The following is a 10,680-nucleotide window of genomic DNA, read 5'->3' as shown; positions in this document are numbered from 1 at the left end:
GTGGGGCTCGAACCCACGACCTTCTGACTCAAGGCGAGAGTGAAACCCACTGAGACACGGCTAACACTGTACAACATTATAAACACTGTAAACACAAACTATTTCAGGGGCCAAGTCGCAGGGACACACTGGGGTGTAGATGCTTTTCCACTCTCACTCCTCAAGGAGCCCAGTCACTCTCTCAGGGTCCTTCCCTCAGACTGGGACTGACCTGAGCTCGAACAGGAACAGAAAAAGGCCCTAAATTCAATCCCCAGATAAAAAGATAAACAATTTTACAACACCAAGTTATAGTCCAGCAATTTTATTTTAAATTCACAAGCTTTCGGAGACTTCCTCCTTCCTCAGGTAAATGTTTGAAAAGGTGCTTGGATATAAAGGCCCGTACCGGGCAGCTCTGTGTGAACGGATTCCATTTGTTTCAGTCTAGTCCAGGGATTGGACACCAACACCGGCCAGAAAAAAACATGGTGCTGTTTCTGGGATCTTGCTGTGCGCAAAATGGCTTCCTCATTTGCCTCCATAATAGTGACTGCATCTCAAAAAGGTAATCCAGTGAATCTGAAGTGCTTTGGGACATCCGGTGAAAGGCGCTATATGAATGAAAGTTCCATCCTCCTTTACTGAGGGAGTGCTGCACTGTCGGAGGTGCCCTCTTTCAGACGAGACCTTAAACCGAGGCCCCGTCTGCCCTCTCAGGTCGATGTAAAAGATCCCAAGGGCATTATTGCGAAGAAGAGTTCTCCCCCGGTGCCCTGGGGCCAATATTTATCCCTCAACCAACATCACTGAAAGAGATTATCTGGTTATTTATCTCATCGCTGTTTTGTGGGATCTTGCTGCCCGCAAATTGGCTGCCGTGTTTCCTACATTACAACAGTGACTGCGCTTCAACTTCGTTCGCTGTAAAGCACTTTGGGACATCCAGAGGATGTGAAAGGCGCTATATAAATGAAAGCTCCTTCTTTAATAAATAGTAAAATCACTCAACCCGTATCTACGCTCTGAGTTGGTGGCGGAGGGGGCAAATTGTGTGGCCTGTAGAGCATTATATAAGGAAAGGTTCATTGTGGACTAGTCCCTTGCTATCTCTTCCTGCATTAGTGAATCACGGTTTGGGGGATAAGATCTCTGTTTGGGGGACAGTTTTGCCCCTCTGGATACAATCCCAGATCAACATCCCCCAACTCCAGCACCAATGGGAAGCCAAGGTTGCAACTCACTCTCAGAAGAATTTTTTAAACAAATTTACTGCTAATTTGGCACCGAAAGGGATGAGTTTGGTAAAACCAGGCAGGACCAGAGTCGCAGTGTCGAGTGCCAGGTCCACGAATGAAGGGGAGTCGGTGTCTTCCCATTGACTCCACAGGGAGTCTATCTCCCTCTGCATGTCACTCGCACGGTCCTGAAATCCCTCTTGCTTCAGGCTCTCCTGCTCCAGTAACCTTTGCTCCAGGACCTTCTCGTGCTCCTGGACCAAGCTGATCCGGTCCTGCTCCGCTTTCTCTCGCAGTTGCCGCAGGTGCTCGGCCATCGTCCGCCTCTCGTCCTCCAGGATCTGCTGGGTAGCTCGTTCCTCCTCCTCCTTCGCTTTCCGTTCCTGCTCCGCCATTTCCGCCCTCTCCCGTGAGGCTGGTCAAAGGAAAAAGAGGAATTACATCGAATTTTACAGCGGAGAAGATGGCCATTCGGCCCAACTGGCCCATGCCCGTGTTTATGGCTCCACACGAGCCTTCTCTCACCCTACTTTCCAATGAGGACAAATGGGCTCTATTCAAAAGCATTCTCAGAAACAGAATGAAGCCATATATGTCCCAGTGGTCAAAAGAAGGGCATGAGGAACAACAAAACCATTACAATTGCCGAGGAACATACAGAGGCAAATTCCAATGGAATCGAAGGCATTCGACACACTTCAATTAACTCGCAGGGAAAAGTATCACATGAAATGAAGGAAGGCAAAAGCAGCCAAGAAAGAGATCGCTGGAAAAGAAGAAGGTGCTTAATTGTGGTAGTGATAGCAAAAGCTTTATTAGCTATGTCTATAGTCAGAAGACATCGAGGACATAAAGGGCCACTAAACGAGGGCAGATTCAAACTGATTCTCAGGTTATGGCCTAGCTGCTAAGTGACTATTTTGCATCAGTCTATACTCCTGCAGAAGATGCTTATTATATTAATAATGTCATCTTGGATAGATTAGGAGAGCTCAAAATTGATAGGGCTGCAGATCCGGATAATATTCACCAGTGAGCCCCTTACCCGTATCTTTAACAGTTCAATAGAGTCAGTGATAGTTCCCCTCAGACTGGAAGCTCGCTCGTGTAGTCCCGATTTTCAAAGAAGGGGACAAATATGACCCAGGGAGCTACAGGCCTAGCAGCCTGACATCCATTATTGGGAAGGTGCTCAGAGGGATCTCAAGAGATGCCCTCGATGATCGCTGGGAAGGGCCATTAGACATACACCACACGGCTTCTGAAAAAGTAGATCATGCCTGACAAATTTGATAGAGTTTTTTGAGGAGTGGATGAGGGTAATCCGGTAGATATTGGCTCCCTGGGCTGTCGTAAAACCTTTGATAAGGTTCCTCACACTAGGTTACTTCACAATATAGAATCTTGTGCTATCAGTGGGGATTTGACAAGATGGATTAGGGATTGGCCCCAATCCCACAGGCAGAAAGTTGTAGTTAACAGATGTGGGTCAGCTTGTCCCCCAGGGATCGGTCCTGGGCCCATGACTCTTCACGGTCTTTATTAAAGACCTGGACAGTGGTGTCGGGAGTATGGTAAGTAAGTTTGCAGAAGACACCAAAAATCTAGGCAAGGGTTAGGACGGTAGAGCAGTGCAATCAAATCCAAAAAGATTTAGATTTGCTAGGGGAGTGGGCCACACACTGGCAAATGGCGTTTAATTTAGATAAATGTTGGTAGGGCCAACACAGAATTTGCAGGGCACAATAATGAAAGAAGGTCGAGAGAGAAAAAGATCTCGGTGTTATTGTGCACAGATCACTGAAGGTTCACAAGCAACGTAGAGAAACTGTAGCCAAAGCAAACAGGGTGTTAGGTTGCATTAATAGAACCATTCATTATAGGACACCATCCTGACCCTATCAGCATAACCTTCTGTTCCATTCATGTAGGAATATAGGAACAGGAGGAGGCCATTCAGCCCCTCGAGCGTGTTCCGCCTTTCAATTAGATCACGGCTTATCTGTATCTTAACTCCATTTACCTGCCTTGGTTCCGTAACCTTTAATCCCCTTACCCAACAAAAATCGATCAATCTCAGTTTTGACATTTCCAATTGACCCCCAGCCTCAACAGCTCTTTGGGTGAGAGAGTTCCAGATTCCCACTCCCCTTTGTGTGAAGAAGTGCTTCCCGACATCACCCCTGAACGGCCTGGCCCTAATTTTCAGGTTATGCCCCCTTGTTCTGGACTCCCCCCGCCAGAGGAAATAGTTTCTCTCTATCTACCCTATCGAATCCTTTAATCATCTGAAACACCTCAATTAGATCACCCCTTAATCTTCTATACTTGAGGGAATACAAGCCAAGTCTCTGCTTTTCAATTCTATCTCTCTAGAAATGAACCCCAGTGCTTGGTTTGCTTTTTTTATGGCCTTATTAACCTGCGTCGCTACTTTTAGTGATTTGTGTATCTGTACCCCCAGATCCCTCTGCTCCTCTCCCCCATTTAGACTCTTATTATCCAAGCAGTATGAGGCCTCCTTATTCTTCCTACCAAAACGCAGCACTTCACATTTATCTATATTGAAATTCATTTGCCAATTACACGCCCATTCTGTAAGTTTATTAATGTCTTCCTGTATTATGTCGCAGTCCTCCTCGGGATTAACTACACCCCCCAATTTGGTGTCGTCCGCAAATTTAGAAATTGTACTTCTGATTCCCGAGTCCAAATCGTTTATGTAAATGGTGAACAACAGTGGTCCCAGCACCGATCCCTGTGGAACTCCACTTCCCACCTTTTGCCAGTCTGAGTAGCTGCCTTTAACCCCCACTCTCTGTTTTCTGTTTTGTAGCCAGCTTGCTATCCATTCTGCCACCTGTCCCCTGACCCCACATGCTCTGACCTTAGTCATGAGTCTACAAACCTTATTGAAGGCCTTTTGAAAATCCAAATATATTACATCTACTACATTACCCTTGTCTACCCTTTCTGTTACTTCTTCAAAGAATTCAGTAAGATTGGTCGAGCATGACCTTCCCTTCTGAAATCCGTGCTGACTGTTCTTTAATATATTTTTAGTTTCTAGATGTTTTTCTATTCCATCTTTGAGTAAGGATTCCATTATCTTTCCTACCACTGACGTTAAGCTAATTGGTCTATAGTTCCCTGGACTGGTTCTATCTCCTTTTTAACTACAGGACTCACATTATCTGTCCGCCAGTCCTCTGGCACTGTCCCCTTTTATAATATATATAATATATGTAACATTGCCTCTGCTATCTCCTCCCTAACTTCTTTTAATATTCACGGATGCAATCCATCCGGACGAGGGGTTTTATCCTCTCTAAGTTTGATTAGTTTATTAATTATCTCCCCCCTTTCTATCTTGAATGTCTTTTTTGGGTTCTTCATCTAATGTCATGTTGAGGACAGCTATTAGGAATAAGTTACAAAAGGTTGGTGCTCGAGTCTCACCAAGTCTTGGACACATTCTCAACCTCCAATGTAATAATGGCCCAATCGCTAAATAAGAGTTACCATGACAACTGTAGCTAGGCGCCCCTCCATTCTCGTTTAAACTATTTACCACGTTACTGCTGAGCGACTAAGTCTTCCCAGGGCAGTGCTCTCCAACGGGGACATCTCCCAGGGCCTTGTGTCCAGGTGCGGGATTACAATCTACATTGAGATTATAGTGTCGGCCGAGGCCCAGAGGGTCTCGCTCTCACCTCTGAGTCTGAAGATCGTGGGTTCGAGCCCCACTCCAGAGACTTGAACCCATAATCCAGGCCGACACTCCCAGTGCCCAGAACCGAGGGAGCGCTGCACTGGTGGATGAGGCGTTAAACCGAGGCCCCGTCTGCCCTCTCAGCTGGATGAGAAAGATCCCACGGCCACTATTTCGAAGAAGAGTCGGGGAGTCGTGGGCCAATATTTATCCCTCAACCAACGTCACTAAATAAAGATTATCTGCTCATTATCTCACTGCTCTTTGTGGGATCTTGCTGTGCGCAGATTGGCCGCCACGTTCCCTACATTACAACAATGACTACACTTCAAAAATTGGCTGTTCAGCTTTTCGGGACGTCCTGAGGTGGTGAAAGACGCACACGTTACCGACTCTGAGTTCTTTGCTTTACCCAAGGCGCCATTCACCAGCACCGAGATTACTGACATTGATCGCAAGGGGGAAAGAGAGAGAGCAGTGGGGGAAGGAGCAGGGGGGAGTGGGACTAATCTTTCAAAGAGCTGGCACAGGCACGATGGGCCGAATGGCCTCCATTCTGCGCTGTAAGATTCTATGGTTCCAAAGATATTTGAAAAGGTAGACTCTGAGAAGGAGAAGGACCGTTGACCCAGTCTGAACTCTTGTCCCGTCTCTGGTGCTGATGGGTCGACTGTTCTGTTTTTGTGAACTGTACCTGTGAGCCCTTTCGTTCTTGCCGTCAGGTTTATGTCGGCCTGTCGAAGGAATTCCGAGAGTTGCTCCTTACGTTCCAGGAATGTACGAAGAACTTGCTCGGCCTGTGAAGCGAATGGGTTTTTGTTTTAGAGAAGTTCGTATCCTTCAACAATGGGAGTGAGGAACCGATGGGAGAGGTCAAAGGACAGAGGGCAGGGGGCAGGACAGCCCCAGTCGGAGAGAAGGCCGTGGTGGGGGGGGAACCTGAGGTAAATCAAGTTGTAGCCATTAGGCGGCACCAAGCTTCGGTTTATAAAGTCTTTACATCGAAGAGGATGTGAAAGTGGAGGGAGCTGAGGGATCCGCAGTTCAGAGTCCTGGAAAGGAATGAGTTTGAGTCCGAGACTCTGTCGTGAGTTTTGATTTCAATGCCTGTTAATAAAACATACGGGATCTTGGGCTTTATAAATAGAGGCAGAGAATATAAAAACAAAGAAGTTACGCTAAACCTTTATAAATTCACTGGGTTCGGCTCCAGAAGTCCAATTCTGGGCACCACACTTTAGGAAGGATGTCAAAGCCTTGGAGAGGGTGCAGAGGAGATTTACTAGAATGGTCCCAGGGATGAGGGACTTCAGTTATGTGGAGAGACTGGAGAAGCTGGGATTGTTCTCCTTAAAGCAGAGACGGTTAATTTAATAGAGGTGTTTAAAATTCTGAGGAGTTTTGATAGGGCAAAACTGTTGCCATTGGCAGGAGGGTCGGTAGGCAGAGGACACAGAATTAAGATAATTGACAAGAGAACCAAGGGGGAGATGAGGAGACATGATTCAAGTGAATGGTGGAACAGGCTCGAGGGGCTGAATGGCCACGTCCTGTTCTGATGTAACAAGTTCAAGGGGCTGAATGGCCTCCTCCTGTTCCTCTGGTCATTAAGGACAATGGGGTAGATTTGAAACTTGCCGCCCAGGTCTATTACTGAACCTTGCACCTCAGCCTCCCGTTATAGAAACAGCTCAATTCCCATTTCCACTGAGATCAGTTTCTCACCCCGGGGCAAAAAGTTGAAAATCTACCCCACGGTTTCAGACACGGGCTGGGAGTATTTCTCAATCTGGGTGAGGAGAATGGAGATAAAGGGGCTCGATTGAACCCAACATTTGGCCGGGCTCCTCCTGGTCAACATCAAATGCTTCGGGATCCCCCTCAGATAATCCAGCAACGTTCCTGGCATTCCAACACATACCTGGACTCCTTTCCCTGGTGTAGCTCGGTATATCTTGACCAGAGCTTCCATGTCCTTCTCAAATACTGCATATCCTCCTGGCTTTGTGTACGACCCATTCTTGATCTTATCTTCCATCGGAACTCCCAGCTCCAATATGATGGCGGTCGATTTGTCCACAGATTCTTGGAAGTTTTTCTTGCACACGGCCGCATATATTTCAGCCACTGCATTCTGTTATCAACAAGGACACAAGATGCTTACACCAAGATCGCAGTGTTGTCGAATAAATAATAAAGGATTTTGACGTTTACATTCTAGACTCACTCTATGCTGTGTTCACACTACGACCTCTCCTCAACCTCCAAGTCAAGTCCATTGTCCTACCTTCTCCCACTCAGCAACACAGGAAAAAAAATGCCTGAAGGATATTCAGTTACTTTAACTTGTAACATTAATTGTTTCAAGCTCAATAATATCTTCCGTCTGCATGCACTTCCTGTCTACAAATCATCACTTCCAGTTGGCAAGTTGCAGTCAACTTTTCCCTATTCCCTTTATGACGGAAAAGTCTGCACTGGGAGTGTCGGCCTGGATTTTGTGCTCAAGTCTCTAGAGTGGGGACTCGAACCCACGACCTTCTGACTCAGAGGTGAGAGTGCTACCCACGGAGTCACGGCTGACGCCTACAGTCTCCGGACCATGCACCATTTAGAAAAAATAATTTAATAGAAAAAACATTGCCAACTGGTGAATCTCCCATGGTCAGTTACACACACAAGATGATGACGGAGTGCGGAGAAAGACTTCAGCCACTCACTCCACAGAGACACCTAGTGGCCAGAGTCTGTCGTTACATCGTGACAGTTGACATAGCAAAATTGAGTGGGAGATGTTGACATAGGAATTTACAATGGAAAATGTGGTGACGAATGTTTGATCAAAAATCATAACAGGAAGTAATGTTCATGGAGAGAAAAGATTTTCCAATATCTAGAAATATTAAATCAAAAATGATCAACCGATCCTTCCAAAGACATAACTCAACAGATCCAGGTGACCGTAGCAACGATACAACTTAAATTACCATTAGTTCCTGCTGATACTTCTGCCCTTCATCCTTGAAGCAGCGTTCCATGAAGAGGTGTAGGGACTCCGACTGGCACTGATGATGGACCTCCGATAGTTCCTGCCAGGTTCCCGTCGGGAGCTGGACCAGTTTTCCCATCTGTTCCTCGTAGGCCTTGGTCGCTTCGCTGACCGCGGCCGAGTTCTCGATCCGTGCCAACGCATGGACCGCGCTCTCCAGACACGGAATCTTCCCGCTGCGGATAGCGTCCACGTAGGTGACTGCCAGGGTTCCCAGCACTGAGGGAGAGAGGCACAGGATGGGGGAACTATTGGCGTCAACAATACACAATGTTTCTCCTGGACATATTTTGTGATAGTTTCCTTTAAACACCGAGTGTTAATCACCTGCGATGTGAGTGATTCAGTGGATGGGAATCTCCCTTTAACCATGTGTGCTCTGAAAGTCAGCGGAAGTTCAACAGACTCCCATCATATATCTATCCTAACCCTCCGTCATGCCCTCAGCACTCACTCTCAAAGCTGCTGAGGTGCATCATAAGTTTGATCGCACTTCAATCCAATTGCATCAAATCTCCACAGTTTGTGGGGAAAGACTAAGGGGGGGAAGGGGGGAGAAGGTTTTGACAGGCTGCCTGATTTTCACGTCTAGCGATTTGAATGCAAGTGACGATCGGGCGGTTTCTGTAACGGGCGCAGACCCACTAACGCCAGTTTGATTCCCGGGCGCGAGCGGGGAAACCCACCCCCTCGTCTCTCTACAGTCCCCACCTTGTATAGCAGGCCCACGACCTTCTGACTCAGAGGTGAGGGGGCTACCCACTGAGCCAGGGCTGACACCGTAACGAAGAACCAATTGAACTGCCCGAAACAGTCGGGGCAATTAATCCGTTATCCGCAGTGCCCTTGTAATCGAAGCCTGTGGTACGGACAGATGGTTGGCGCATTTCCCCAATATGGAGGACTGCCCGTGACCAGAGCGGACGGTGTAAGTGGTGGGGACCGCGGTAATATCAGTGACCCACACTGTCCCTCTCCATCACGCACATCCAATCTCTGCCATCTCTTGGTTTATCCTTCCAATCCAACTTACCGTCCTGAACTATTAGCTCAGGGACTTACATCTCCCGTTGACCATGTGGCCCCCTTTCAGTCTCTTGATCTGCGCCGTGCTGTAGACGTAAGTCACAAAAGCACGGGCCTGATTCACGAAGGCTGGATCCAGGCCGGAGTCCGCAATCAGATCCATGTTTCTCATCACTTCCTTACCACCCGGTCTGTCAAACACAAAACATTTCCGGGTTGGGAAGTATTCCCGGATGCACTCCCTGGGCAGGTTATAATCCTGAACTGTTTCACTTGAGCCTGGGGGGGAAAGAAAAAATACAAAACAAAATCAATTTTTAAAAAGTTAAAGCTAAACTTGTACCAATCATCGGCTAGGACACGGTTCGAATATTGTGCCCAGTTCTGGGCACCTTACTTTGGGAAGGACGTCAAGGTCACGGAGAGGGTGCAGGAGAGATTCCTTGCGATGATCCCAGGGGTGACGGGCTGGTGTCACGAGGGACGAGGGAAACTGGGGGCTCTTTTCATTAGAACAGGGATTAAGAGGAGATCGGAGAGAGGAGTTTGAAATTATGAACGGTTTGATCAAGTGAGTCGATAACTAGAGGTCATAATTTGAGGAAAATTTTCTTACGCAGAGTTCTGTTAGGACATGGACTGCCCGACCGGAAACAGAGGGGAAAGCAGGAAGAGTAAAAGAGTCGATAAATAATTGGGGGAAAAAAATAATAAGTCATGGGGAAAGGGCAGGGAATGGGACAAAGGGAACAGTTGCTTCAGAGAAAGGGGACGAGCTTTTTGGATCGAATTGGGAGAGAGGAGGGGAACGGGACTGGGGGACATCTCCTTCAGAGAGAGAGAGGGGGGGCGTTGATCAGTATTGATAGAGAAGGAAGATTGGAGCTGTTGTCTCTGTGCCAGGAATCAAGGGTCTGAACGCAGTGTCCTCGTTTAGCAGATTTTATTTGAGGAATTGACACTCACAGACCAGCACACACGGTGATGTGAAGGCTGCGGGAGACCTCGAGTTACAGGTACTGAGCTCAATCTCCCTCGATCTCCCTCACTTCCTCACAATGGTCTCGCTTTAAAAGCTCGGCTAAAGGTCCCTTAACATCATCTCCTCCATGACCTCAACTCCTGGCTTTACACTGACTTACATCAGCTCAACATTCCCGAGAGTGGGTCCCGGGATATTAGGAGCTGAAAGATTCCACAGCACAGTCTCAGGTCTGAACATGAGCCACCTTATCTGTTTACATCTACAGAAAAGTATAAACATTTAGTCCATTAGAAGGACAGAGCTTTCAAACACCAGCTTACATTGGGCTGTCTGACTGACATTCTCCAGACACTAGTTGCTTCAACAACTCTCTGGGAGAAGATGCTTTTGACCCACAAAATGGAGTCTTGAATAAATCCTTCCTGCACGTGTCCCTAACAGGTACAAGAATGTTGGACCAAATGGAGATGGGGCAGGTGAATGGGACTGAGTGTCTAGCTCGATCAGAGAGTGAACACAGGTAAGATGAGGAGATGCCGGTGATGGGCTGGGGTTGACATTTGTAGTGTTTCTGCCTCTCTGGTTTTTTTTGGTTGTTTGTATATTCAGTGGCCCTGTAGGTAACACCTCTCTGTCTGAACACTTTGATTGCCTTGGCAACGGGCAGTTGGAAAGACTATCTGTAATCACC

General features: G+C 47.3%; 1 protein-coding gene across 1 annotated transcript in view; it reads right to left on the bottom strand.

Annotated features, from left to right (window-relative positions):
• Positions 1-288: 288 nt before the first annotated feature.
• LOC137306173 (guanylate-binding protein 1-like) overlaps positions 289-10,680 on the bottom strand; it is a 45,547-nt gene continuing 35,155 nt past the window's right edge. The window contains exons 12-16 of the mRNA XM_067975243.1: positions 9,041-9,283; positions 7,917-8,197; positions 6,851-7,063; positions 5,624-5,726; positions 289-1,632 (exon numbers count right to left, since the gene is read on the bottom strand). Of these exons, the coding sequence (XP_067831344.1) occupies positions 1,226-1,632; positions 5,624-5,726; positions 6,851-7,063; positions 7,917-8,197; positions 9,041-9,283 (1,247 nt within the window). The 3' untranslated portion in view covers positions 289-1,225. The remainder of the gene's footprint in view (positions 1,633-5,623; positions 5,727-6,850; positions 7,064-7,916; positions 8,198-9,040; positions 9,284-10,680) is intronic.

The sequence above is a fragment of the Heptranchias perlo genome, chromosome 42 (assembly GCF_035084215.1).
Source record: "Heptranchias perlo isolate sHepPer1 chromosome 42, sHepPer1.hap1, whole genome shotgun sequence".
Taxonomy (NCBI): domain Eukaryota; kingdom Metazoa; phylum Chordata; class Chondrichthyes; order Hexanchiformes; family Hexanchidae; genus Heptranchias; species Heptranchias perlo.
Note: the sequence above shows the minus strand (reverse complement) of the source record. Positions and strands in the feature narration are given on the sequence as shown.